This window comes from Theileria equi, chromosome 3 (assembly GCF_000342415.1).
Source record: "Theileria equi strain WA chromosome 3, complete sequence".
Classification (NCBI taxonomy): Eukaryota; Apicomplexa; class Aconoidasida; order Piroplasmida; family Theileriidae; genus Theileria; species Theileria equi.
This window is the reverse complement of record NC_021367.1, coordinates 466,414-494,364: the sequence shown is the minus strand read 5'-3', so window position 1 is coordinate 494,364 and position 27,951 is coordinate 466,414. Positions and strand designations below refer to the sequence as shown.

The following is a 27,951-nucleotide window of genomic DNA, read 5'->3' as shown; positions in this document are numbered from 1 at the left end:
TTTCCGTATATATGCAAATTTTACGATTTTTTGTACATTCGGCAAAATTGCGCCGATTCTAAATCATTAATTCAAGTTTTCCCCTATAAAATAGAATCTTCCTATGTTCGTTGGCTTATGATGCCATATATTACAATTGATCTCCCCTATAGAATATCATACAATGGGTCCACTGTGGAGAAAGTAAACGGCGAAGGAAAATCAAGTGCAGGACTCTACAAGGATGGCTGTAGCCTCTCCATGCGTATTAGACCCAGCTGCGATTCCAAATTGAAGTCCCCTGGATTTTAGTGCAGTTACGAGTGAGATGATTTGACGAACCCCCGTCATTCCTATGAAAATGTGTGAACCTTTTTGTACAATTTAATCAACAAGACTATGACATAACGCAATATTTCTTCTCTTGTAATAAATAGGGGATATTAACGTACCAGGTGGGTGTCCCAGTGCAATTGTACTTCCACAAATGTTCATTCTTGATAAATCGATATCCATCCTCTTCGAAATGTACAAGGGTACCACTGCATTTTGATCCATAATATCGTATAAATCTACACTCTTTTCCGGGTTGTTTATGGTAGTTTTAACACCTTGTATAGCATCACATATGGATTCTGGGAATGTTCCAGAAACTTGGCGATAGTCTAAAATTCTGGCAACAGGCGATAAATTTGCTCTTCTTGTAAAGTTTTCAGTAGAAATAATCAACGATGCAGCTCCATCAGAGTGTTTTGCATTGTTATCTACCTTTGAATTCTTGAAATCCACAAATCTGAGAAATGAATCCTCGCTAATCGTGCAGTCCTTGTGTTGAATCCAAGCCTTTGTTCCCTTTGATGGTTGTTCTGTGTTTAAATTTCAGGTATTAAATTTGTAATACCTGTTTTAACGGTAATTGGAGCGATTTCGTGCTTCATTATGCCTTCACTGTAACAACATGCAGCTCTTTTAAAACTCTCTAGAACATATTGATCCTGTTCAAATTTGCTGATGTTGCTCGACTTTGCCAAATTCTCCATTTCCTATGCATCAATTAATTCTTAGAGAGAATAATACCTCTTGAATATCCCTTGGTCCATCGCGAGATAATGTATCGACAAGGGTACCATCGCCAAATCCGTATCCTCCATATCTAGCCTTTCTTAGCAGGTATGGAGCTAGGGATGAACTTTCCGCACCAACTACGGCTGTAAGTTGCGATTTTCCTGAATTTATAGCATCAAATGCTAATACTGTAGCCTTTAATCCACTTGTGCATTGTTGGTTGACTTGAAACGTATTCAACCTATCCAGTCCTGTAATTGTACATAAACGTTGTAATCGTTCACAAATGAAATAAAAGAGAATCTAGTCTCGACTTCTCATTTATAATGCGTAAGGTTGTCATGGAAAATAGAAAAACTCTAGACAAACCTGCCCAAAGAGCAATCTGTTTGGAGATCAAAGGTCCACAACCAGCCGAAAAAACTTGACTTAATACCAAATTATCGATGGAATCACTCTTAATAAAGCTCATTCCAATGGCTTTCATCAGCGAAACTGCACCTGAAGGAATGTGTATGAGTAGGTCCTTCAGTACCTAATTTTGCGGCAGAAGTCTTGGATAGTGAACCCAAAAGCGCACATATTGGTGTCCTAGAAATGCCTAGAATGTCTACCATGTCAGAGCTTCACAAGTCTCATAGTTTGTGTGTACTGAACGATAACTTTGTATATGGTGGGCATTTAAACGCCACATGTTAAATTTCAAAGTATATAATCCTATACTATGGTATAGAGTCAATAAATACGCTTTATGTCCGGTATTTGTGGTTTTAAGATTCGACAGCTATCCTCATGGAATCCCTCACTGAAATTTTGCCATTAAATCTAAAAATAAAACTTGGATGTAAAATAACTCGATGTATTGACCAGATGTGTGAGTATATATCGCAAATTTAGGGGAACTGTTGAGGAATAAATATGGAGCTTAGTGAACACCTCTACAACACACTTTTCGCAAGCTTTAGATCAAACATTCTCCCTCCTCAGATAGAACTGAAAATAGGCTATTCATCTAACTCTGTTCTATCCATAGGCTCTCTGGTTTTATATCCAAAACGTATCAATTTTCGATCTGGCGAAAGTAAAACTTCGGAAGGTATAAACGCTACGGGATATAGAAGCACAAAACGTGAAGCAAAGTCACTCAAAATAAGTATTTGTGGCTCTGGAAAAAAGGTATCTGATACCATTATTGTCTCACTGGAAAATAACCGCTTTAGACAGGCTCATGTACTCTGCGCTCCAGACAGCAGTGAGTGTGGGTCTGATTGCGAAAAATGCACCAAAAAGAACTCCAAAAAGGTAAAGTTTCGCCATACCTACAGGAAGAGTTACTTTAATGGAGTTATTGGTAACAAAGGTCCCTCTAATCGCACGGATATTCCCACAAATAATCGCAAAAATATCGCTAAAGTTGCCAAGTTCGGCATAACATTGTATCGTATAGATAAAATAAGTCATAAAACATTTAAAAGGAGGGTAAAATCGCCTAATAGCTGTATACAAGAGTATGTGAAAAACTGTAAAGGTAAAATAAAATGTAAAAAGTGTACCATATTTACAAGGGATAAACTAAAAATCGTAAATCCCAATATTATAAGCATAAACACGGTTGTTAAGACTAATATAAATCGGCCTATAGATGGTCTGATATTGAAATGTGAATTGGATTTGGATGGTTTGATTTTAACATCTGAGCATGCAATATCAACTAATTCATCCACATTCATTCCATTCTATAGTTCAGATTATTTGGAATGCCATAATCATCCTGATGAAATTGATAATGAAAATGAGTGTTGTTGTACATTGAAAGAATCTCTGATCTGTTCTCTACATTTTAAAAGGATACTTGGTGAAATCCAAAATATATTAGATTGCTTGTACAATGGAATCGGAAATTCCCTAAAGTGTAGGTATATGCTTTATTACCATTTACAAGTTCTACATTTTTTACAGTCTAGAGGTCTAAGGCACTGTAACCTCCATCGGATTCCGGACGCTATTCTATCAATCAATCTTGGGAATAATTGTAAATTAAATTACAAAAACGATATAAATGATGAGAAGTATTTGGATCAGATCTTTCTGGATGCTAAAAGACTTTTAAAAAAAAAAAAATTCATTAGGCGCATAAGAACCCTTTCCTGTGATATTAAAAATTATAACGGTAATGATGAAACAAATGTGGGTTTCCATGAAATATTACATGCTCTAAATGTTCCTCATGGACTGCGATGCATTTACGGTCAAAGTGATCCATTTGTATCACTAGATTCCAAGATATTCTGCAATAAAATGTCTGACATTCTCATTAGATATAGTGATATTTTGAGCCTCAAACCAGGAAATATATCTTTCATGATTGAACCGGAAGACTTTACATTTCTACGTCTGTTGGTAAATACACCACTTTATAACGTAAAACTGATTGATGATGTTACCCGTCCAGATGAAACCGAAAATAGTCGTCCTAACAAAGCTATAAATGGGAATATAAGCTACAAAAGTATCAATAGATTAATTTGGAGGTATAAAGGTGTCTTGTCTAGGTATCCTAACACTCTTTCCACATTCTTGAGGTTTGTGGATTACTCTGATAATCTACAAGTTGAATCTCTAAAGACGCTCTTGAGTTGCTGGAAAATACAAAATGTAGAATCACTTGTAGAACTTATTTCTTGTGATTTTATTGTTACATATGTTAGGAGGTATATTTTGGACTCTGTTAAATCAATGTTTACCGTGCAACATGTCAATGTTTATATCAATCAACTAGTCTTAGCCTTGCTCTATGATGTTGATGATTGCCTGAGAAATTTCTTGTTTAAAGCTTCTTTATCAAGTTTTGAGCTTTCTTTGAACCTTTATTGGCATCTCAGATGTAATTCTGAAAGAGAAATAGAGATAAATTATAGAAGAAAATTTAGCGAATGCTTATTAAAATATCTGGAATTTCTAGAAACAGAATCCCTATCAGATGTAAAAAGAGCTATCGATAGGCAAAATAACTTTGTAGGTGTTCTGAGAAATATAAACAAAAGGCTCGATAATTATGGAATTGATGAAGGGTGGAAATATTTCCATACGGTAGTTAATGATAGACACACAAATTTTGAGCTTATAGGAAATAATTTGGAAATAAAATCTGGATTTCCCCTCTTCACTCATCCAAACTTGACCCTAAAAACACTTGTACCTAAAAAGTGCCGTGTTTTAAAGTCTAAGAGATATCCAATCGTTTTACATTCTAATGTAGCTCCTACGCCAAATTGTACTCTCTGTTCTTCTAACATTTTTCAAAGTTCTACATTTCTGTTCATGTACAAATTTGGCGATGATCTAAGGCAAGATCAGCTCTGTCAACAGTTAATTTCAATCATAAATTATACATTAAAGGGGCATGGGATAAGAACCGGACTAATTCCGTATAAAATTATGCCAATATCTCCAAATGACGGATTTATAGAGTTTATACCAAACTCAAGTACGATTTTTGATATTGTGAATGATTGGGATTCTTTGGAAAATTTTTTGGAAAATGGGAATCTTCATAGTCTAGACAAAAAAATGCACAGAATTCGCTATATAAGAAATTTTGTGGATAGTCTTGCGTCTCTTTCTGTAATATCCTACATATTTGGAATTAGGGATCGGCACTATCACAATATTTTGATGACTAGGGACGGATTCCTTGTTCACGTGGACTTTAGCTATATTTTTGGAGCAGATCCAACACCCTTGGTACAACCTCCATTCAAACTTTCTAGAGAGTTTATGGGCCTCTTGGGAGGAAAAGAAAGCAGTTTGTACAAGTTATTTACAAAAAAGTTCACTTGTATATTCTGTATATTACGATCGCATTCATCGGAAATATTAAACTTACTCTACGCTTCACTCTCAAGCAAACTTCCAAACCTATCCCTCAGGGCTATAGTAGAAGTTGAAATGAGATTTAAACTTGACTTGAAAAGGAACTCTATAGAAGAATTTGCACAAGGCATAATTTCGGAATCTGCGGATTCATACTCGCCACTCATTTTAGATACATGGCACAAAATCTCTAGCTTTTTCAAATAGAAAACACGTGGTCTATCTTTGTGTATACGAGTACTTGGTGTGTATGGTAGAAATTAGGGTCTCCACAGACAACCGTCTGGATTCCTCCGCCTACAAGGTATAATAAACTGCATTAATGACAAGTGTTTATACAACTTTTGCGTGATGCTTTCAGCTATAAGATTCTCCTTCCGGAGAGTCTTCTATCTTCTCAACTACAAATTCTTCCTCCCTATGCTCCTCACCAGCAGGTGCAGAAGAGTCCTTCATTGAGTGGAGCCTATGTTCGAAATGTCCCTTGCTCACATTCTTCCATTGACTACCATCCTTTTCAAAACAAAAGGTATCATCTCCGTCGTCCACTATAGTCACTACAGAAGATCCATCCTTGGGAACAAAAGCTCTATGATTCACTCCATGAATCCGATCACCAGCTAGAGAGAATAAGGAAGAGTCCGGAGAAGAAATATCAAGAGTAGTTCCTTCCATAGAAGCTACAGATGGAGAAACAGAACCTTCTAGTTGTTGAACAACTTCTTTAGGTACAACATTACGGAGTTTCTTCTGAACGGGTACTGTAGATTCTCCCTCTGTAACACTAGAGGGAACCTGTAATGGTCTCTCTCCATTCATCTCTGGAAAGTGTTCATGTAGCCACTTTTCCAACAATGGTGCCAAAATAGGGACAATCTGAATGGCAACCATATGATGTCCACATCCCTTCCATTCTACGAGTTTTGCAACCTTACTTTCCTTGAGTCTCTTATTAACCATCTTCCTTGGACCCTTTACGTCACAGTGGTTATCATCAATAGTATGGATAAATAGTGTTGGCAAATCTTTGGGATAAAACTTGGTTCTTTTTTTCTTCATAGCCCTTCTGCATGCACTAAAAGGAGACATTGTCATATTTCTAGTGTATCTATCACTATAATAAAGTGGGTCAGTATGATAATCGGCAAATCTTTCAAAGTGGAGAGCAATGTTATATGGATATTGGTATGGACTCTTTGATTTTGGATCCATCCATGCGATAGCCTCTTCAAATGGTCTTGCTGCTTTTTTGTACCACACATCAAGGTATGGGCTAACATCAAGCATGGTAGAAAGACCAATGAAAGCATCCACAAAATTTGCATTAGGATTCTTAATCTCCTTGTAAAATTTTTCTATAGCTCTTATCACCATATTTCCTCCCATGGAATGGCCAAGGAGAAGGATCTTTCTGCCTGCCTCATGGCTATTGAAGACTAACTTATCATCCCAGGTCTGAGAAGTATCTCCAAATTTATCTCTCTTTACAATGCTAATGAATTGCAAGAGATCATAAATATAATCCATGAATTGCTCGGTATGACATCTTCGTTCAGTCTTGGATTCGGAAAAGCCATGTGACTGATGGTCATAACAGTAGACGTTATATCCAAGCCTATTAAGAGCCTCTATGAATGTGCCCTTATACTGAGACCTGTGAAGAATATCTAGCGGGTTCATTCCTTCTAGGGTCTTGTACTCAAAGTAAGATCTATAGCGTTCTGCATTTGATACCTTCTTGACAGTTACTGGTTCATCAAAAATACTGCAATAGGGGAATATCTCGAAGCCATAACGCTCATAGTTCCAGTCCATGTTAAATGTGAGAAAAATCACTTGTAAATCCTCCACGAACACAACGTCTAATGAGAGAAGGAAGACTGCTTTGGCATCTTCAACTCTGGAGGCATATGTTGCAATCTTTATACCTTGCTTATTCTTAAAACTGCTCATTATGATTTTTCCGTCACCCTTGTGAGTGTAAATTGGATTATTCCTACCGGCCAAAATGTCCTCGTATTCATCCTTTGTGATAGTCACCCACTTTCCACTCATTTTTCTGAGGTAAATGATTTTATTCTCCTTTTTGGTATTCGTGGTAAATAGGACACCCAGCGAAATTTTTGGTCCTCTTTCATTAAATCTAAAGTGGATAGAGAACCTGTCATCTGAAGACTCCCAGATGATATCCTTACCCTGAACTACCTTGTTCATTCTAAATCCCGGAAGAACATGGTGTCTGTTTTCTACTATAATGTCAACTTGGTATTTGTCAATGAAGAAGAGTTGGTCGTCAACGTTGGATATGTCCAGGGTAACCCTATCATTGAAGGTTGACCTGTCAAATCCAGCCTTGGCTAAGTCTTCCAGATACCCATTCTTGTCAACAGATTTCCATGATCCACTCATCTTGGAGTAGTAGAGGATGTTCTCATTCTCATAAGGATCCTTGGTGACTATCCAAAGGAGTTTATGGTCTCCAGCTCTGGGATAAAGAGTGAGTTTGGTACACCATTCATCCTTCTCTCTCTTCCATATTGTGGTACCACTACGGCTTTTGGTCTTAATTTCTGATACCCTAGTCGTACTTCTGGTTCCGTAAACTGCAAAGGGGGACTTTGGCGATTCATTTATATAAAAGTTCCAGTCACTCTTGGTTCCACTAAGGCTAAATACCTTGTCATCAAAATCATGGTTAATGATTGACAGAGCATTAAAGTGGTCATAGAATTCCTCTTCTTTGAGAGAAGACCACTTACCATCCTTATAAAAATAGTAGACATTCTTTGTACCATTTAAATCGATAGTATATACATGGATAATATCAAATAGGTCTTTTCTAATACAGTGTGTGACTTTGACAAGTGCTCCCTTTGGAAAACACTCACAGATGGTAGTGTTTCCTTCTACCACCTTTTCTATAAAATACCCAGGCTTTGCTGTATATAAGGGTGTCTCTATATTGTGTGGCTTTAGATTAAACGTTTCAAAAGTGGAAAGGTCCGGGTCATTTATGTCCAGAGTAACTCCGGTAGTCTTCGCCGGAGAATTCTTTGACCCTGTAATCGAGGCTATAACTTTCCCATAAAATAGAAGGAAGAGGAGAATCACCAGAATCTTCATTCTTCTTCCTCCCCCAGACTATCCATGATAGAAGAAAGAAGAATCCAAGTGTGTATGGGGAATAATAACTTCCATTCTCTAACAATGACAAACTAGTGAGCCATTGACAACATATTGTCTCTATAAGAATCTAGATATTCATAAAAGTACAATTTAACCTTGTACCATGAGAATGCAGGGTGAGGAATCGTGAATGTGATGTGCTTGATGTGGGAGAAATAATGGGCATGCCCAGTGATCTCCTACAAAACTTGTCAAAACGCTCGACTGTGTGAAGTATTGGAAGTTGTATCACTATTCTAAATTATCCTCTACGACAATACCATACACATTAAGCTCCATTGGTTATGACAAGTTGCGCTTTCCGTACGTTATTCTTTCTTACATACTTTGCAATAAAACCCAGAGAATCTTTGTTGTAATGATGTTAAGGTCCATAGTAAAGGTGTTTCTATAATTATACAAGGTGGATGATCGTTACATTACACACGTAGAGCAAGTTGTTGAAGTGGAGATGGAATACCACTAGGGTTGCCATCACTATATACTCCTCGTCAGAGTTTTCACCTGAGTACACATACTCACCATAACTACATTGATCATTATATCCAGAAGCATTGGCACCAGTATGTTCTACTACACCACCAGGTCCAAATATCCTAAGCATAATCTTATATTACTCGTAAGTTGTTTTATGGTATCGGTGGGATTAAACTGAGGATCTTTTCCAACGTCTGCCAATTTCCGGTTGTTATCTTCATTATTGAGCCATTTACTGTCTCTATGATCACCACTTCCTTTAACTCCATGATAAATACATATCATAGCTGGTGTGATTCGATCGCAGTTAGAAAAGTAGGCAGTGACTTTCTCAACATCTCTAAGGGGAAAATCTATGCCAGTAACATCTTGTTCACTTTTACTGTTCCATATTGAGGTCACTGTAAAAGCCTTCTTTAATGTTAGAAATGTGTTCATACCCAGTATAGTTAGGGAACATTCCACCCGTCTCTTTAGTCATCTTTATTGCCTCTTTGTAGGCTGACTCTATAAAGTCTGTGGAGTTGACAGGTAAGGTCCTTTATCTTCTATGAATCCAGTACTGGCGGACTCACTTTTTGGATTGTCCACCTCCATCATTTTCTATTCTGAGGGGGTGATTACCATAACTAAGATTGGTTATCAGTCATTTGGATGTATTATCCATATGTGTGCAATATTTGCAAATAGTATTGCTATCTCGGACGCCTTTAAGGTTTATTATGGTAGCTTCAACCTGAGGAACATCTTGACATTCCCCTATCCAAGAATTCCCATATGGACATTTGTACTTTATATCTATGCCTTTTTGAGACATTCATAATGTTGTCTTCTTCCTAATTTCATGCCTTACGCACTTCAAATTCTGATATTCCAACCTTACCGCTCTGGTAGTATCCTCACTCATTATCTGTAGACAACCATTCGTCCTCCCTAGCTACTACTATAGAAACTAATCTTCCTTTACTGCATTATCTATCCTTATAAAACTGCATTAATTAGTCAATATGGTGGAGAACCTATAAATCGTATGTGAGTTTGAGGGCCTCTGCAACTGCTCCCTCGTCACAAGTTTTGTCCAGGACCCATTTTGCGTGCTTCTTAACTTCATCTGGTGAGTTGCCAACTGCAAATGAGATATTGCATTCTTCAAGGCACTCCATATCATTATCTCCATCGCCGATAAATCCGCAGAAATCTAGAGAATCATTGAGATGGGAGAGCAATATCTTCATGCTGGACAGTTTTGTGACTCCAACGGGATTTATATTAAAGAGACCAGGGGCACTTGTTACCGCAGTATAGTCTACATCCTCCTTCAAGTCACCGATTTTCAGGCTTTCACAAAAGATGTATATATTTACAATCTCAAACTCTCGAATTTCTTGGGGTGTTTTAACCTCTGGAACTGTTAATCCCTGTGATTCCAGATACATTACCCATTTCCCCTCTGCTTTAATCAGTGAATAAACTGCATCCTTTGTGTGAAACGTGCAAATGGTAGGTAGAGCACCATCCTCTATGCACTTTAAAAACGTCGATAAAAACTCTTTTGGAAGCGATTTCGAGTAGATGAGATTTCCGTCTTTATCGTAAACTATTGAGCCGTCATTGTATATACCTGGATAGCCCTGGTATCCCGTCCTTTCTGTAAAACCATTTCCCATGGCTCTCAGTGCTGAATCTATGGGTCTTCCAGTGCAAAAGAATGGTGTATAACCCTTCTTCCTCACCTCTGCGAAAGCCTCTATATTCCTCTCCCATGCCTCTTCGTTGCTCGTATAAAATGTCCCGTCTATATCTATTCCAAAGTACTTTGGTGGATTCTCTGGCTTTACAAATGATGGAGTTTCAGTAATACTTGTAGAATCGCTCTCCATCTGTTTGGTGTCATTCTCATTCGCTTCTCTGTTGGAATCGCTGCACTCGGAAAGTGTACAAAGACAGATAAGAATGAGTGCAATGTTGACTTTCAAGTAGATGAATAAAGTCTTTGAATTTGAGGAGAATGTGTAAGGACTTCTTCCTTCATCTGGGGTGGGAAGAATGACTTGTTTGGATTATATTCCGTATCTAGCAGCGTGTTTAACAGCGATTATAACTCTGTAATCCATTCTACTTGGCAATTCTTGGCAAAGAATACATCTGTAGTGCGCGTGGGAGGAGGACTGGCTCGCGAAGGTGTGTATCCTTCCATCTCTTCCAGGAATGTATTGACCGTTTTTCGAGTGTATTCCTTGGGGCTATAGGCATATTAATGTTGGAGAATGCGGAAAGTGCTCATTTCGCTCGTTACGGGTCCAGTGTGTTGATCCCTCTCTTTCTTCCTTTGGTTTGCCTAGGCTCCCTGATCTCGCCATAGACTACAACTAATGGGTACCAAATGGCTGGAACACGCTCTTTAGACACTTGTAATACTGACAGCTCATTTAGTAGAGTGAAGGAGCGGATGACCAAAGGCTTTAGCCGGAGGGAGAATGTGCAACCATAATGCGTATCAGGAATGAAATCTACCGACTATGTATCGCTGCAAGTTTAAAGCTATCGAGTAGGTATGTAGGAGAAAACTCCTATAAAACTATGAAAATACATCAAGGTAACTAGATTTCATAATTAACATGACGGATACCTATCATCCCATATACGTCAACCCATAAAGGAAATTAACCTGGAATCTGGTATACCAGCTAGTATCGAGTACAAAAAACAATTGAAATTACATTTGCGGTGTTAATTCATTCTGAGCTCCTCTTCATGGTGCTTCATTTGGTAACCATCTGGTTCGTTTATTTTTCCAGATTTCCTAAGGGGAAAATATGTATACTCTAAACAAACCTGAAATCAAGAAAAAACATTTTAAGTTGGCCAATATACATTTCAGTTGGAGCAAATTTCTTGTTTTCTGGCAATTCTAGCTCATGTTGGAGTAACTCCTCACAGTTCGCAAGTACCTTGTGGAACTGCTTATTGTATACTCCTAAAAGATAAAATGCACAAGTTTCAAGTGCTGTAATTAAAACAGCCGCCAACGTAGCCTTTAAAACCTTGGACCAGCACGAGTTTATAAATCCTGCAAACCAACTCCACAAGAGTGTGTGATCATTTAAAACAACAAGAATAGAAAGATGTAACCTTACGAAGGCTTGTATATGTTTGAAAGTGGAATCTGAATTTAAATCCTTTATCTCATGATGTTTGCAAAGAGTTTCAATGTCTTCACCAATAAACAACCTCGGAATTGCATATTGAGACCTTTTTAGCAGTAAAGAAAAATAAATTACCCTTGCATAGTCACTTAATGTGAGTAAGCCGCGTATCAAATGTGCAAATGGCCAAACTGATTTTTTATTGAGGTAAATTTGACAGCCTGGCTCGCACATATCGAATACATTTTGTACAATTCTAAATATGGCATAAATCTTTAGGTCATTGTGACCACACTCATTTAAAATGGCAGAAATTGTGGAAAATGACAAATCAACCTGCCTCGTTGTACCTGCAACTGCGTTTATACATGTCGTTACTTTTCTAGAAATTGCGATTCTGTATGGTTTATATTCCATGTTATTCATTACATTATCGTATATATTCTTTAGAGAATTGTAATCTTCAAGATACGCATCATATTTCTCAGTGTAAATGTTTTGGGGGGAATATGAATGATTGACATGATGTGATGGCATAAGTGAAGGATTTTGTGTATCCTTAGTGCCAGATCCAACAGCTAAACTTGTGTTAGTCTTTCTATCATCCTTATCCATGCTATTGGAGGTCTGAGTTTGTGCTAGTTCTGCAGCCTTTTGTTCGGTCTTTAATTTAGCTTCCCTCTTTCTCTCCAGTTCCGCAAGTCGTTCTTCTCTTTCCTTCTCCAAACTTTGTATTTCATTTAGGGTATCATCTAAAATCTTGCTGTAAAAATCTTGCGATATGCGTTTGTTTCCCTCCAGTATGTTATCTACTGAGTTGTGCAATGACTCCTTCCGATTTTCCATTTCTTTGATATGAGTTACATCATAACCTCTTTCTGGCTGAAAACTACTTTCAGAACCACATGACGGTTTCATATAATCGGAGACACTGGCCATTGACGTCGTGTATCCGCTGGTATCTTCGATATATTCTACATTATCAGCTGAAAGTTCTCTGCTTAAACACAAAGTGTTTTCGGGTTCCCATACCTCACATCGTCTCCCTTCAAAGGTACTCAGGGCAATTCGTGCAATACTTTTGGAAATGTGCTGGGAATTATCGATTTTTGGTAAGTTGTATGGGAAGTCGACTTTGAAGTCGTTGTTGGCACAGACCATACCTGGAACTGAAATTTTGCGCTCTTCCACAAAGAGCGACTCGTCAAAGCTGAAAGTCACGCCGATCGTCATTTTATCTTATTCCATAAACCCATAATACGTTTAGCTAACCTAACGTGTAGCCTCCATTATCTCACCGTACAGACGCTGTTGTCACATGTCCAGTTATTCAATAGTCCATGACTTTATTTAAAATTCCAATCCAGAAAATCTGATACCATCGCCTAATAAAAACTGGCATTAAGCGCCCGTATAGTGTCAGAGGGTTGGTGTGGGTGGCCTCAGTGTAAATTACCGCCAAGCTTCGGATAAATGGAGAAAGAAGGTGAGCTTGCCCTCTATGTTTAGATTTAACATCTTGTGTGCGCAACGCTGATTTTATATGTGTGTTTGTTGCTTCAAATGACTCTCTTAGGCATTTTTGACGCTGAAGCGGACGATATCGACCAAGATGCAAAGAATTCAAAGTTCGACTTTGTTCCACAGTTAGTTTATATTGCTGTCAGTCCATTTTACCTCTACATGTCAATATCAACCTCCAGCGACTCGACCAGAAAGAGCAAAGTGGATGGCGATCGTTCAGGTCTAAAGTTGCGCGCTTGCATTTCCTGCAGACTAATACTCACTGAAACTCAGGTTTGTTGCTCTATAATTACCCACAAAACGAACAGTTTTATGAAAATGGTTGTGGAAACTGCGGATTTCTACAAATGGATGGAGACAGAAGGAGAACTTTGGATTGCACTAGCGCCAACTTCAGTGGATTAATCGCAATAATGGAGCCTCAAAAGTCGTGGTCCGCAAGATACAATAATCTGAGTACGTTCCCTCCGCTCTAAATAATGCTCTTTAGGTGATGTAATTCCAGGATGCTATGCAATTTCCGTTACAGGAGTTCTCCCAGAGTTTATCAGGGATGAAATTGATGGTTAATTTTACCTTTGCATTTTAAACATCGCTATTGTAAGTTGGCATGATCCAATGTCACGCATTAATTCATAAACTTGTACCAGTACAAGGCGGGATTCTGAATACTAGCAACGTCCCAGTTGGGATTTCTATTATATAGACCTCTGCGTAATATTGAGTTTAGACGCTCATGGTATTAAACAAACGTGTAGGATGTATGCAAGACGCGTTAAAGAAATACTATACAAGTGAGTGTGAGTATCAAAAGTGTGTGTGAAACTGTAAAGAAAGAATCTTCTTCATCGTCATAATCGTCGATCTCATATTCTTCCTTGACATTGCGAGTATTAGAATTATATTCCCTTGCAGTGATTTTAACCCAGAGATCTTCCCTTTTAAAATATAACGTGAATAGTCTGGAACCATCTCTTATCATGAGTTTTGCAAGTTTTGGATCTCCATCCATGACCATAAATGAAGCAGAAAAGCAATCTTCAGAATCCTTGCGTTTCCATATCTTCACTTCACCTTCCACAACTTCGGTTACTGTCGTCCCTGGGAGTGGGTGTATGACCAGGTACGGACTTTCAGCGGAGGGTCTGACAACTTGTAAATTGTTATTACATAGAGAGTTTATGTCCATAATATAAAAAGAATCATAACCGCGGAGGGCTTTACCATGTGTGAGTGATGGTTCCCCTTCCCTCATTTTTTCGATTTTTTCATTAAAACCCTTTCTTTGGATATTAATCCATTTCCTACCCTTTTTTTCAAAATATTCTACCACAATCTCCTCAATAGTCTCGTAGCTTAAAGCCAAAATAGGTGGATAACCCTTCTTTGAAAATAAAACAACGCACCGACATTCTTCATCGGATTCAGGCTTCCAAATTGTTGATTTACCGGAACAAACTCTCCCTAAAGAGTAGGCACTGTCTACAGAAAAAAACTTTAAATTCACAGTTCCGGACTTTTTTTCTTGTACCTTTATCTTATTTAGTTGCACATTAGCCAAATCCAATTCGACTTGAATTGGAGTGTATGCAGACTTAGAATATACATCGTATCCCTTTGAAGCATCCTTTAAGTTTTCAAACTTTTCGTTAAACTCTTCATGACTTATCTTTAGCCAAGTGCCATTAGCAGGTGCAAAATATTCAAGAGCTGGTTCTCCACAGTAACTAATTTGCAAAGATATTAGTGCTGGTAGCTTCTTCCTGAAGTATATCGAAACATTTGTACATTCCTGTCCAGCATCTCCAAACCATACTTCTCCAGTTTTTAATACAACACTAGTAAAGACGGCTTTGCTATCCGCAAAGTAAGCTACATAGGTGACTCCATCGATGACTCCCTTGGACAATACTACATGTTCAAAATCTAGAGCTGTAAGATCCAATGGTATGGCAAATGAAGCCGCAGATATATAATCTGAGGGTAATCCATTCACCATCCGCTTGCGCTTCTCCCCAAAGTCTTCCTTACTTATTGGCTTCCATAGATCATTATACCGGGCAAAGTAACTGTTACGCGAGGATCCCTTATCTCTTATGTTAAGAAATAAGAGTGGAAGATGTCCATCCTTTGAATAGGATATCGCAGAAGAAAACGTCTCTCCGTTCTTCCCAATCCAGAGATTCTGCCTCTTGTAGGTTACAGAAGCTATAATAACGCCTTCTTTCGGCTCAAATTTGATCTGTTCAACCTCGCCTGATCTCTTCTTTTCTATATTCACCTGCCGGATGTCTAGACGCGCGACATCTAGCACCAAAAATACTCTGCGATCATCCGTGCAGCAACAAAAACCGCAGAGAGAGAGGAAGATCAGAAGCCATGTAGCTTCCATGGTCCAGATCTCAGGTGCCTAAGAGCTTCCAAAGAAGATTGAAGTTTTCTTCCTTGAAATCATCTGGGGCAAAATATTTTATTCCTATACAGATATACAGCGCTCATACCGTTAATATTACAGTGTTTTTGCTTTATTTTAATCAAAAGATTGCGGTTTAGTGTCCACATTCTACCAAAAACCCAGCCGTATGATATTGTCTTTCATCTGAGGAAACTGGGATTCCTGCGAACGTACTCATTAGAATAATTTGATATGTACCTTCCACATCTCTTGATTGTTTCAACATGTGGCTTTGGGGGAATAATGCCGTCCTGCGGCTCTCTACGGATCCCTCCGTCTAGGCACCCCTCCCGAAGACCAATTGCCAATTTATCCACTTGCAGTTTATACAGATGATGATACCATGTACTTTAGGGGAATGTCTTACCATAAATCCATTACGCTAAAAAGTAAGGTCACTGTGAACGTAAACGGAAGTGTGCAGGACGAACTTGCTGGAGGTGAGCCCTTGTCTGTTTCAAGCAAAACTTCAATCTTCTTGTTATAAAACGTTGAGGTTGATGGCCACCACTGTCCCCTGATATTCTCAAAGAAGTAATCAAATTCTCTGAGGGCGGATTTTATGACAAGTTTTACCAGCAAGGGTTTCTCATTTTCTGCGAATATGGAGGTAGAGATGCACTTTTCTGTGCCAATGGTATGCCAAAGAACTTGTTGTCCATCTACAACCTTGACTATATCTGTGATTTGTGTGAGTTCCAGGGTTGCATATATGCTATTAGGAGATGGCTTTTTGATTTCTACACCCTCTTTTGGTAGTGACGATAGGTCAACTGTATTTCCATCTTTCGGAACACCTCCTGTGAGTTTGCCGTATTTGGCATTGTACTCTTGTTCATTAATCCTTGTGCAACTTCCATCCTTGCACTTGTAGAGGCCTAAGGTCGCGGCACTTTCGCCACTTCCCTGGACCTTGAGCAGTTGTAGCTCATCAGATTTGTATACTACGTTTAGAAGGACGGCAAGCGGTCCTATGCCTGCAATCCACTGCTGTTTGCCCTTGTACAGAACCTTGTTGATCCCGTGTCCACTTCCTACTAGCAACGTCTGAAGCTTTACATCACCGTGTCTTGATTCGGTCACTGATACTTTGCCCTGATCGACGCTGGAAAGGTCAAGAGTAAATGGAGACTGGGATCCGTGTCCAGTAGTTCCCAGTCCAAGTTCTCCGAGGCAAACACAAAGCTCAAATAGGGTAAATGTGTACAAAAAAACTTGCAGTTTCATAGTTACCTAAAGAGTAACTGAGGCTCACCCCCGCCGTCGGTCCTGGGGTACTGTCCATCCTTCCACAGTTTATTCTCCACAATTTTCACGCTGTTGTAAATACTTCGTTTGTCTTGTTCATCTGTTCTGCCAGTAAACTACCCGTATGGTAGATATGTGGAGAGTGCCGTCGTATTTCAGGTGTGTGTAAATTCTGTAAAGTTTTGATTCCCCAAGAGCATATTTTGTGTAAGAATAGGGAATTTGTAGACATGAGTCTCCATCCCCCGGTTAAAGTGATTTGTTGTCTGCTTTAGGGTCCTATGCATGGGCCATAGTTGTGCCTTCTCATGTAGCTCTCATATTTTGCCAAGCCGTATATCATAAATGGGTATAACGCTCTCACAATACCTCAATATAGTAGCATGAGCCCTTCAATGCAGCATGGAAGCGGCTAATTGCGATGGTAGATCCACTCCAGAACCCATGAAGAAAGTTGGCAAAAGCTCCGCTAACTTACGTTGATCTACGTGGCAACAGCCCATAAACAACTAGAGGAATGAATGGTGTGTATTATCTCCACATACTATGGCTACCACAAAGAGTTTAGCAGAAGATTTAAAAGTCGTCAGACACTGACGTGTTCCTGCATTTTGATGCTTTCATGATACAAAGTCATGGAAGTCCCGGTCTATACTATAGATGGCATCGTTTGGACTTCAACATTTTAGTCAGGAATGTTTAAAGACATGTAATCCTGTTTACTGCATGAGTTCTGGCTTGTGTCCGGCTTGAGCGGCAGCTTCCTCTCCAGCTATTTGGAAGTAACGGAAGAAGAAGAAGTGAGCAGCCTCCTTGCACTTGGAAAGAACAAGAAGCTCATGAAGTTCATGCTCTACTTCAGTTGTAGCCCAGAGCTCATGAGCACCGCAGTGGACCTTTTGGACTTCCTTGCCAACCAATGGCTTGAACCATCCAAGCTTCAAACCATGACGACCATCTGCAACAGTGAACAAACCAATGCATTATGTGGAGAATATTATTCCTCCATGAGAGTCTTCAAGTTAAGTTCAGCGGCAAAGGCTGAGGCCACAAAGGCAAAGAGGGAAGCGAATACGAGTTTAGCAGAAGGCATTTTGTAGTGTGTATATAAAGTGACTCTAATTAATCTGCCCTATGTGTAGGGGTTGTGTTATGTGCGTTATTAGTTCCTACACCCTTGTGGACAGTACAGTTTCCTGTAGGTTTTGGGGAATAATCAGAACAGGCCTTTATAAATAAGATTTTTCGACTGTATTTCGACCTGACCTTGATTTCTTGACCATTTGAGTTTATCCTCTTACTGAGGTTTCCGAGGAATCTCCCAAAGATGCCTTCCAGTTTTTCTTCTGGAGCTCTTTCTTCGATCGTGAGTTACCGAATCAAAGGCGATACGTAGTACTCTAGTCTGCATGTAGGCTCTGATTTTTGTGGGCAAAGCTATTTTCTCTAGGTGCTTCGCGTGGTATTTTGTAACTAATCCATCCCAAGAATATACTATTGGAATGGTGCATGCTGGCATATTATGGATGCAGCATAATTCTTGTGCAAGGGCATCACGTTTCCATACATCGAGTAAATGTCTTGAGTGTACACAAATGCTGTGAGAAGAGGATAAACATGGTGAAAAGGCTCTACAAGGCATGATCTCTTCCTACCCTCTAATTAGCATTACGGTATGCTACAATGAAATGTCTCAAAGACGACTGACAATCTCTTCTTCAGATGGAACTGGTCCATTAGTCTTCAAATTACCTGTCTTGTTCATTGATCTGTTTAAACGTACGAAAAATTCACCCAGACTTATCTCTATCCATTTCTCCTTTACCTTCAAAAGGTGCTTGAAATACAATTTGCCATGCTTGTAAAGATGGAGGACTATCATCAGGTATTCGTCTGTGCAGTGAACCTCCACGACTCGACATTCTTCGCCATCTTCAGCAGTCCATACGGCCTTCCCGTACTCAAGAACTGAAAATAGAGCCCGTGTACTTTTTGGAAAATATGTTGTATGAAACACTCCTCTATAGTCTGTTTCGTATTGCGAAAAATGCTCCCTGTTGAGACGAGTGATTTCGAGGATACCTGGCTTTGATCCATAGTCTGTAGCATCCTGGTCCTCATCTTCTTGGAGGTCTATTTCTGAAAAAATCTCCCTTATGAATTCCACATCTTCTTCTGGTACCGCACAAAACATTAAATTCAACTCTTCTTCAGTTTTGTCATCTAAAAGAGCTTGAAGTTCTGCAATCTCTTTGCAGTCTGTTTCTCCAAGCTCCCTCTGTAACTTGCGCACCTTATCATCTTCACCATTGCAACTAGCGAGCTTGAAAAGAAATGTCATATAGACAAGCGCTACACACCTCATTTTCATCCTTGTACAGACCACTGTAAGTATCTCCCTGACTGAATCTGACAATGGAGAACATCCAAAGCATATAGAGCCTTTAAAGCCCTAGTTTGTCGGTAATCGCGAATAAATAAATTATTTTTACAAGTTAATCGCGGGTATGCTTGATGTACCGCCGAATTTGTGATTAATGCATAAACCTCCCAATAAGTAGTTGTGCATGCTGACGAGGAATACACACCAAAGCATATAATGTACGCCATTGAAGCATTAAAAGCAGAGAGAATAGGTCATGGATTGTGGGTTCTTGACGACCCAAAAGTTTATGAAAAAGTAAAGGAAAAAGGAGTCCACTTTGAAGTCTGTCCATGGGTCATTTATTTTGTAAGCAAAAGGGACTATTTAAACAACCACCCAATTGTAAAGTTCAAGGAGGATGGAGTGAACTACTCGATAAATTCTGATGATTCGTTCATGTTCCGTAAAGGTCTAAATGGGAACTATTCCTTCTTGGCAGAGAGGTACGGTTTTACCATAGACGAATTCAAGAGGACTAATATAAATGCCGCAAAAGCTGCTTTTCTTCCAGAGGATGAAAAGGAGCAACTCTTGGAGAGGCTATACAATGCTTATGGAATGTAGAGTAATGACGATGTTAGGCCCTTTAGAATGATCACGCTCACCTTGTAGGTGAATGTTTTAATCATTAATGTAGCTTTATCTCCAACTCACATTATGGAGACTCTAAATTTTGCTATACATCTACATGGTAAGTTAATGGCGAATGAAATGTCTTGACTCTGAATTTTATGTTCACTACATTGAATGAGTTATTCGTACCCAAAAGATGATACACATTGTGCAAATCCCGCAGGAATCTTATGGTCAGTCCAGCCTCATCTAAATTTGATTGCATGCATGTAAAACCTCCCGCTGAGACAGGCGATTTCCGGAACTCGACGCTTGTGAGTTTTAAAGTATTCTGTAAAGATTCGTCACTTGTTTTATCAGAGTGAATAGGTGGTATAGATGTGGAAATGATGCCAAGCTGTAACAATAGTGGCGGATAGGAAGCTTAGAATGTTAGTGTAAACGTCAGTGAGGCCCACCAACTTCCAAAATCCCTGAGCATACTTCGAGTCACAACGCGGGATCCATATTTGCGGGAGTCTTTTTTGGACTTTTGTTTGCGTGCATTATAACTCACGAGAGCATAACCTTTCGTAGAAATCCATCAAAAAGCATAACAGTAGAGTTTATGGAGAAGATCAAGAGGTTTGGCTACCATCTTCTCAAAAGGGAATAAGCAGTGGACATTCATTCCTCAACAATTCATAATGCTCTTCTCGTTTAGCATCCACAAAAGATGAGTTTTGTAGGAATAGTGGATCAATGTTGCTAATCCACGAGTACCTTACCACATCAAAATTCCTGCCTCCTGTCCCTCTAAATTTAATCTTCTTGGATAACAACCTCTTATTCTAATGGTAATTTAGTATGGAGGAAAGACTAGGAGCAGGTAAAGACCCAGGAAGAAGAGAATTGAGGAAGAACTATAACTCTTCACCCCATGCATTTGGAGTCAAGAAATGATCCTTTCTTCATTTTAAATACACATTAGTCATGATGTAAAGATGATACATGTGTTTGTTTTTTTCTGCATCAATGTATGCAGATTTGTGATGTGTGGAGAGATCGTTACTCTTGACATCTTTTCTCCCAGTCCTTCCCTGTTTATCATAACAGACCATGTACTTTATGGAGTGAATCATAGAGCTTTTGTCCCCAAGGATGGATGTTCTCTAGTATCAGTGGTGGATAACAGAGATACGCTTTGGACTGGTAAGGACGGTGAAGAGTTTACTGGTGTTCATCAGTATTCCAGGGAGGGGTACCCCTCTCTTCTCGGCATTTACAGTAAAGATGATGAGTCAAGAAGAGAAGTATGCCTAGAAAAGAATGATGATAAATGGAAGGTTATTGACAAGCTTGAATTTGAAACTAAACTTTACTCAATGAAAGACTTTGCTGTACCAATTAGGGGCTCAGATAGCACTGTATATGGTAGTAAAGAACTTGTGGAACGACTGGATGATTCCAAGATTGAACTAGAATTCTCTGATGAGCCTTTGGAAAATGCAAGTGATCAAGCATTTACAACTGGAACAGCATCAGAATATACAATGAAACCTTTTGCAGAAAATATGAAGGAACTTGAATATTTTAGGAAAGTTCTACTAACAAAGACACCGCTCCCAGTTGTCGACGAGTTTACTCTTGACATTTCCAACGCTCCAGATGAACATTTCATAAAACTTGTTGATGACGTTGATAATGGCTATAAGCAGAAGAAATACTCTCCTCTCTATGGAACCTACAAGAGGACAATAGATGGGACATTCAACAAGGTTGTAGATGGTCCCGCTGTTATATGGATAGCACAGCCAAACGAGAGATGCGGATACGTCAGTTGTTTGACAAAGGACAATAAACCAGAACTTGTGACAGTGGCAGTTTGCGGAAGGAGTGACTTTGTCGCATTCGATCGTTTTGCTAAAGATGCTTCTGGATCGTGGACGAGTATAACCGTTGAAGCATTTGAGAGGAAAATGCAGACAATCAAGACCACGAAAAAGCGCTGTGGCTGTCTTCCAAAATGCTGGTAGTTGTGTTTTAAAGGAAGATACGTAAAACTTGGATTGGTACGTATGCCTAATCTGCCAAAGAGTAGAGCTTTAACACAATAGAGTTGTTACAAGGTTAATATCCTAGTACATACGTTATTTCACAGATTAGTTAGTCTATAGTTGAGTATTCAAAGTAGATTCTATTTACTCTCGCAGTTTGGTCTCTTTGCCAGGCGATATCGCAAGTCGGGATAATTATCACCACTAATCTCCATTATTTTCTCAGCCAGGGGAATCTTCTCCCTAAACCCGCCAGTTTTCTGTTCACAACATTCAGTCAGTATAATAAATGGATGAAGAAGTTGATAGGTGTAGGAGTATCATGGAATTAGACGGGAGACACCTTACACATTTTAGGCAGCAGCCGGAAGAAGGACTTGATCGCCACAGAGACTGAGATTTGCAAACTTTGCGCATAAAGGCGTCACTGGAAGAGATTTCAGAGTATTAGGACATTCCTGTGGAGGTACTAGCCACCGCTCTTTTATCATCAAGGCCTACAGAGGTGCCCCTCTTCTGCATCAAACTGGAGGGCAAGTAGACTGTTGACCTATAGCACATCAAGCAAGGGCACTGAGGGACCAGAGCCATCCAAAGGAGCTTGTACTATAGCCTAGTGATCGAGGAATAACGATTAGACATCCAGGAGTCCATGGAATACTAAAGCTACATTGAGGGTTAATGGTAAAGGAGAGTCTTCCTAGGGACTATATATAAGCCGTATGACTATTGGAGAAGTCTATGTATATCGAGACGTCCATCATACTAGACACATAAGTTAGGTCTTTCAACTACTTCATTGACATTTATGAGAACAAAAGACTGAGAAAGTAGCAACTCTTAGACATGATATTAATATTCATCATACTAGACACAGAGCTGTATTCACTACCATATTTGCACATTCCCATAGTGTAATTGAGAATCTTAAATAGTGCCACAAAACTTTTGAGTCTGCTTGGTTTCTGGAGATGCCCATGGGAATGATTCACATGTAGGGATAGTGACCAATCACCCAAGCCTCAGTAGTATCCTACAATTTATCTGTAACATAATTTGTTTTAACTGTAGGAGCTGTTTACACAAGAATTCGCTCTTTAACCTCTTGAAGGAGGAAGGAGAATCACCCTTATTATAAACCTCAGAGACACACATTGACCTGATAACACCCCAAATTGCAATGTATCTTTGTGGAATCTAACTAATCACAATGGAGGAAGAACGTGCTACTCTGGAGAAGAAATACCACTTTTGGGAGAGTGAGGTGGAGGTGGTAAGGAAGAAGACCACGGCACCAAATGGTAGGCGATTCCGATATTTTGATGACAAGGGAATCTTTAATTTCGTGTTTATGCTATGGATGTATGGATGGGTTAAAGAAACGGCAGAAAGGTATCTAGATCCTTACATGCTCCACCCTCTCCCGCTGGCTGATCAGATTCTCAAATGGCAGCCTATTCTTTCTAAACACATTAGTGATGGTATCGCAAGCCTGGAAGTATATGAATACATGGGTAAGGATGGGCGAAAGCGAGCCCCCAAACCCATAAAGTACATCCTCTGCAGAGCCATGATACTGACGTTTTGGAAGAGACTACTCACCATATTTGTTGGTGTTGTTGTTATGAATGGTGTTGGCATGAGTGTAGCTATTTTCCTGCACAAGTTGCTTAGATTTTTATCAGAGGAAGATTTTAAATTTGTGACGTTTTTATCCTTGACTATTTTGATCATTATATTAGAGCAGATAAAGATGATCGGTATGAGTCATCTTGACTACTGTTTGGAGAGAGTTTCTTTTCTTATGGATTCTTGTCTGCGCGTTACTATATTTCAACACGGTTTATGCTACAGAAGGAGTCAATTTGGAAACTTTCAGGCAAAGGGAGGACAGTGCAACAGTATCATCCATGGATGTTCCGGAGAAAACTTGTGCACATATAATCCACTCTTGTGCCCAGCAAGGCGTTATAAAAACAATGAGGTCACACCAAAGATATACAGTCTGATTCTAAATGATGCACGCTATATTCCATATGCAGTTGAGTGTGCTTCTGGTTTAGTGGATTTTTTGACATCACTAACTTATGGCATAATTCTCATGAGTCGCCAATTCAACATGAGAGCAATGACTATTCTCATGGTGTCTTTATCTTTGGCTGTTTGTATGTTATTTGTGGAGATTATAAATGGTATCCTTTTCAAATATTACTTTGGAATTAGGGATAATAGGATTTCTAAATCTGAGGAAGTTATATCTGGCTTACACTTGATTGAGAGGATGGCACTTGATGACATTGGTCACGATATTATTACGGAGGCCAGAAACGACGAGCTAGTGTTGGTATTCATCCGTTTCTTTATATCGCTCATAAATAAGGTTATATTTACAGCGATCACTTGTTTGGATATCATCATTTTGGTTAATGACTTTGTCACCCAAGTTAGGGATGCCACTGATATCAAGATCATCAATCCTTCGGGGCTATTGGCATCCGTATTTGTTATTATGAAGATCATTGGTCCCTTGTATTTGCTTCCATTTAGGCTAAAGTTCTTTGTAATTAGTCTTAATTCGTTCTTAAGAGTAGAACGTTTCTTCAGAACTTGTTCACCAAACTTTTATCTTCCGGATAACAAGTTTACTGGGGATATTCCTCTGCCAGAGGCGCTACCTGATGAGGATAAGACACTGCCAAAAGGCCTAGTTGTAATGTTCAAGAAGGCCTCCTTTGCCTGGATCAATAGCAGGAAGGATCTTCTTGACAATACTGGTACTACTTGTCTTAGGAACCTTGACTTTGTCCTAAACACTGGTGACCTTGCCATCATTACTGGTGCTCAAGGTTCTGGAAAGACCAACTTTGTCAAGGCTATTCTTGGTGACATGACTCTGGTAGAAGGATCAATGGCTGTGTTACCTCTCTCTACCAACATGCCAATATTCTATGCCTCTCAGGAAGTATGGCTACAAAAGGGTACCATCAGGGCTAACATTACCTTTGGTCACAGGTTTGATGAGGATATCTACAACACAGTTCTGAAGGCTATTGAACTTGAACATGACATATCCACTTGGGAAGGAGGTGACTTGCGTAAGATCTCTGAACATGGTTACTCTCTCAGTGGAGGTCAGAGAGTAAGAGTTGGACTTGCTCGTGCCCTTTATGCTTACCTCATCTTTAGCAAGACTAATAGGGAGAGTGAATCTGGACATTCCCTCCTTGTAGTCCTTGATGACTGTTTCACTAGCTTGGATCCATTCGTGGCGAGGACTATCTTCAAGAATCTCTTTAATGTTAATGATGGACTATTGGCCAAGGACGATGTTGCTACTATTATCACGATTTCCAAGCGTATATTAGATGCTTGTGTATCAGCTGAGTCATCGGAGTCATTCCCGGATGCTCCAATATATTTTCTGGAGAACAAGGGTCTTGTGCAGAGAAATAAGCTTAAATCCCTAATAGAGCACGAAGTTGGTCATATTGAACCTCCAAAACCTTCTGAAGATAATATGGGACTTCACACCATGCCTGACAGGTTACGTAGGATGTGCAGCTCTGATGACTATACTCGTGATGGACGAAGGAGATCAACAGAATCTAGATACTCTAATTCGCCAACAGTTCAGATGTTATATGACAGGATCAATTTTAAACGTGGTGAGAATAAGAACTTCAAACCATACAAAGTTTTTTTCCATGCAGCTGGTTGGCCTCTATTCTTCTTTGTCGTATTCACTCTTTTGTTTTCAACATTGGATAATACGAAGTTTATAATTACCTCAAAGATATCCGACTCTATCCTTGATTACGCAAGTGAACATGAAGGGAAATTAATCTCTATATCTGACATAAAAGATTATAGTTTTAGGGCATCAAGATGGATCATTGTTCTTTCAACATTAGTGATGGCTGGTGCATTACTTCGTCTTATAGCCATAACTGGTGCATCGTTTAATGTTGCAAGGAGGGTCCATGAGTACTCTATAACTTCTCTCTTTGCCAATAACTCTACAGCGTTGGCAATAAAGAAGTCTTTGGGAAGTATAATCACATTCTTACACATAGATATGTTTTTCATTGACAATTTTCTAAGCTATTTCATTCACGAGATTTGTCTATTGTCAATCGAGGTTACGGTTCACATGTTGACTCTGTTCTTTATGATGCCGTGGTCTACTCCATTGGCTCTTCTACTTTGCTTTGTCATTGTTAGGTTTATTATATACTACTGTGTGAAGTCGTGCAGGAACATTTGCCGTGCACGTTTGGAATCATATGATCTTATTGGTTCAACTATTGAATCCTCTATAGTGGGATCACCCATATATCGCAGTTTTAAAAAGGAATGGGAGTTGATACACAGCTTGACTGAGCATGTTGATTATAACCTGAGGTGTGACTATCTTTCAAAGTCTGAAATATTTTGGAGTTCAATTACCTCTAGAGGTATACTCGCATTACTTTCTCTGTTCCTTCTCGTATTTCCTTTGGTTAAGTCTAGGGTGTCTGGCACAGAGGTACAGGTGGGCTATTATGCCATGACATATTCTGTCTTTGTAAGTATAAACACTACCCTTGCAGTCTTAATTAAGCTGTATTGTTATCTTGAACTTTACATGGGTTCGTTTAGAAGGTTCGAGAATTTTATTCCTCCAAATACTCCACTCAAATTTGGCGATAGGAAGGATATCCACCGGACAGATTTTGTCGTGGACCGTTCCGCATCAGCTGGAGGCGATCAGCCGTCCGATGAGAACATCAAGGACTCCATTCGTAGAAGGCGACGTAGTGAGCATGCCAAGAGAAGAGCTGTTCATTGCACTAGTCTCAAGATGCTCCTCTTTAAGCACAAGGTTAATATATTTGACGTGTCCAAGTACGCAGTTTCAGGGTATACCAGGATAAAGTTGGATAATGTTAGTGTATTCATAACCTCTAGGATATCGAAGGAGAAGTATGCTATTCTCAAGAATGTTACATGTTCAGCTGATACCTCGGACATTGTCGGCATTGTTGGTAGAACTGGCGCAGGAAAGTCTACCCTATTGTCAGTGCTCCAGAACCTGGCTAGAAATAGAGATGGTTCTGTTCTTCTGGACGGCTGTGACTTGAATGATATGCCAAAGAATGTGACTAGGCAGATCATCGGAGTACTTCCTCAACTGCCATTTGTATTCAGGGGGTGGACTGTTCGCAGATTCATTGACCCTAGAATGCTATTTGAAGATGCTGATATTAACACAGTCTTGGAGATTTGTGGCTTACTCAAGTTTGTTGAGAACCTCTCAGGTGGCAAGGGTCTTGATACCATCATTATACCTGACCATTACCATAAGGATATGCCAAGGTATTACAAGAGGGTATACTATGGGCCTACTTTAAAGCCACATGAGTCTTCCGCAGACAATGTCAATATTGACTATGGATCGGCACTCTCAAACTCACAATTACGTACACTATCAGTAGCAAGACTAGTGCTCTACAGGGAATTCTTCAAGATACTCTTGGTTGATGAACCTCCAGAGGATGAATCAGGGGCATCTAAAACCGCAGAGGTTCCTATTTATGAACTCATAAAGACACACTTTCAACATTGTACAACATTTATAGCAGCTCATGATACAAGTGTATTACGTCTCTGCACTTCAGTTTGGGTCTTCCACAAAGGTTCTCTCATCAAGACCTGCAGGACAGAGGATGTTATAGACAGCGGGTCACTCTCCAAGATTATAGAGGACTGTATCACTACACACGCTTAATGCAGCATGCCGGTTTTTAGACTTTAAAAAGCCACTGTTTTGCCACATTGGCATTATCGTTTCAACTTTTTTGTACAAACCATCAATTTCCGTATTCCACGGACGCGCATTCTTCCTAATCAGCCCACATACATCATAATACCGCACACATTACTATAGAATCTGAAAAACAGGAAGTCGGAGCTTCGGAGAACTGG

At 39.4% G+C, this 27,951-nt stretch overlaps 12 protein-coding genes across 12 annotated transcripts; 5 read left to right on the top strand and 7 right to left on the bottom strand.

The window, feature by feature from the left end:
* Window positions 1-14: 14 nt before the first annotated feature.
* Window positions 15-1,697, bottom strand: BEWA_002450 (acetyl-CoA acetyltransferase, putative). Its single transcript, XM_004830447.1, has 6 exons — window positions 1,580-1,697; window positions 1,414-1,545; window positions 1,057-1,295; window positions 881-1,022; window positions 432-845; window positions 15-332 (listed from the first exon to the last, which is right to left on the bottom strand). Exons 1-6 carry the CDS (start codon window positions 1,659-1,661, stop codon window positions 202-204), a joined length of 1,140 nt encoding a protein of 379 aa, XP_004830504.1. The 5' UTR covers window positions 1,662-1,697; the 3' UTR covers window positions 15-201.
* A 265-nt stretch (window positions 1,698-1,962) lies between these two features.
* BEWA_002440 (phosphatidylinositol 4-kinase family protein) lies at window positions 1,963-5,124 on the top strand (the record flags this gene model as incomplete). The annotated part of the gene is made up of 1 exon (XM_004830446.1): window positions 1,963-5,124. The coding sequence occupies one exon, from the start codon at window positions 1,963-1,965 to the stop codon at window positions 5,122-5,124; it is 3,162 nt and encodes a 1,053-aa protein (XP_004830503.1).
* Window positions 5,125-5,274: 150 nt separating this feature from the next.
* BEWA_002430 (hypothetical protein) lies at window positions 5,275-8,040 on the bottom strand (the record flags this gene model as incomplete). The annotated part of the gene is made up of 1 exon (XM_004830445.1): window positions 5,275-8,040. The coding sequence occupies one exon, from the start codon at window positions 8,038-8,040 to the stop codon at window positions 5,275-5,277; it is 2,766 nt and encodes a 921-aa protein (XP_004830502.1).
* A 1,559-nt stretch (window positions 8,041-9,599) lies between these two features.
* BEWA_002420 (haloacid dehalogenase-like hydrolase family member protein) lies at window positions 9,600-10,460 on the bottom strand (the record flags this gene model as incomplete). Its single annotated transcript, XM_004830444.1, has 1 exon — window positions 9,600-10,460. One exon carries the CDS (start codon window positions 10,458-10,460, stop codon window positions 9,600-9,602), a length of 861 nt encoding a protein of 286 aa, XP_004830501.1.
* An 850-nt stretch (window positions 10,461-11,310) lies between these two features.
* On the bottom strand, window positions 11,311-13,093 carry BEWA_002410 (hypothetical protein; the record flags this gene model as incomplete). The annotated part of the gene is made up of 2 exons (XM_004830443.1): window positions 11,416-13,093; window positions 11,311-11,383 (listed from the first exon to the last, which is right to left on the bottom strand). Exons 1-2 carry the CDS (start codon window positions 12,957-12,959, stop codon window positions 11,311-11,313), a joined length of 1,617 nt encoding a protein of 538 aa, XP_004830500.1. The 5' UTR covers window positions 12,960-13,093.
* Window positions 13,094-13,170: 77 nt separating this feature from the next.
* On the top strand, window positions 13,171-13,895 carry BEWA_002400 (transcription initiation protein Spt4 family member protein). The gene is made up of 5 exons (XM_004830442.1): window positions 13,171-13,212; window positions 13,303-13,372; window positions 13,430-13,523; window positions 13,559-13,706; window positions 13,741-13,895. Exons 1-5 carry the CDS (start codon window positions 13,200-13,202, stop codon window positions 13,818-13,820), a joined length of 405 nt encoding a protein of 134 aa, XP_004830499.1. The 5' UTR covers window positions 13,171-13,199; the 3' UTR covers window positions 13,821-13,895.
* Window positions 13,896-14,025: 130 nt separating this feature from the next.
* BEWA_002390 (signal peptide-containing protein) lies at window positions 14,026-15,682 on the bottom strand (the record flags this gene model as incomplete). Its single annotated transcript, XM_004830441.1, has 1 exon — window positions 14,026-15,682. The coding sequence occupies exon 1, from the start codon at window positions 15,640-15,642 to the stop codon at window positions 14,026-14,028; it is 1,617 nt and encodes a 538-aa protein (XP_004830498.1). The 5' UTR covers window positions 15,643-15,682.
* A 386-nt stretch (window positions 15,683-16,068) lies between these two features.
* BEWA_002380 (hypothetical protein) lies at window positions 16,069-16,932 on the bottom strand (the record flags this gene model as incomplete). The annotated part of the gene is made up of 1 exon (XM_004830440.1): window positions 16,069-16,932. One exon carries the CDS (start codon window positions 16,930-16,932, stop codon window positions 16,069-16,071), a length of 864 nt encoding a protein of 287 aa, XP_004830497.1.
* A 1,714-nt stretch (window positions 16,933-18,646) lies between these two features.
* On the bottom strand, window positions 18,647-19,318 carry BEWA_002370 (signal peptide-containing protein; the record flags this gene model as incomplete). Its single annotated transcript, XM_004830439.1, has 1 exon — window positions 18,647-19,318. One exon carries the CDS (start codon window positions 19,316-19,318, stop codon window positions 18,647-18,649), a length of 672 nt encoding a protein of 223 aa, XP_004830496.1.
* A 234-nt stretch (window positions 19,319-19,552) lies between these two features.
* Window positions 19,553-19,942, top strand: BEWA_002360 (hypothetical protein; the record flags this gene model as incomplete). Its single annotated transcript, XM_004830438.1, has 1 exon — window positions 19,553-19,942. One exon carries the CDS (start codon window positions 19,553-19,555, stop codon window positions 19,940-19,942), a length of 390 nt encoding a protein of 129 aa, XP_004830495.1.
* Window positions 19,943-20,982: 1,040 nt separating this feature from the next.
* Window positions 20,983-21,966, top strand: BEWA_002350 (hypothetical protein; the record flags this gene model as incomplete). Its single annotated transcript, XM_004830437.1, has 1 exon — window positions 20,983-21,966. The coding sequence occupies one exon, from the start codon at window positions 20,983-20,985 to the stop codon at window positions 21,964-21,966; it is 984 nt and encodes a 327-aa protein (XP_004830494.1).
* Window positions 21,967-23,197: 1,231 nt separating this feature from the next.
* On the top strand, window positions 23,198-27,754 carry BEWA_002340 (ABC transporter, ATP-binding protein domain-containing protein; the record flags this gene model as incomplete). Its single annotated transcript, XM_004830436.1, has 1 exon — window positions 23,198-27,754. One exon carries the CDS (start codon window positions 23,198-23,200, stop codon window positions 27,752-27,754), a length of 4,557 nt encoding a protein of 1,518 aa, XP_004830493.1.
* Window positions 27,755-27,951: the final 197 nt, after the last annotated feature.

Coding starts and splice junctions, on each gene's coding strand:
- BEWA_002450 (XM_004830447.1), bottom strand. CDS start 1,661: ATGGTAGACATTCTAGGCATTTCTAGGACACCAATATGTGCGCTTTTG. Junction 1,546..1,579: donor GACTTCTGCCGCAAAATTAG/GTACTGAAGGAC, acceptor ACATTCCTTCAG/GTGCAGTTTCGCTGATGAAA. Junction 846..880: donor TCCAATTACCGTTAAAACAG/GTATTACAAATT, acceptor ATTTAAACACAG/AACAACCATCAAAGGGAACA.
- BEWA_002400 (XM_004830442.1), top strand. Junction 13,524..13,558: donor TAATACTCACTGAAACTCAG/GTTTGTTGCTCT, acceptor CAAAACGAACAG/TTTTATGAAAATGGTTGTGG. Junction 13,707..13,740: donor CGCAAGATACAATAATCTGA/GTACGTTCCCTC, acceptor AATGCTCTTTAG/GTGATGTAATTCCAGGATGC.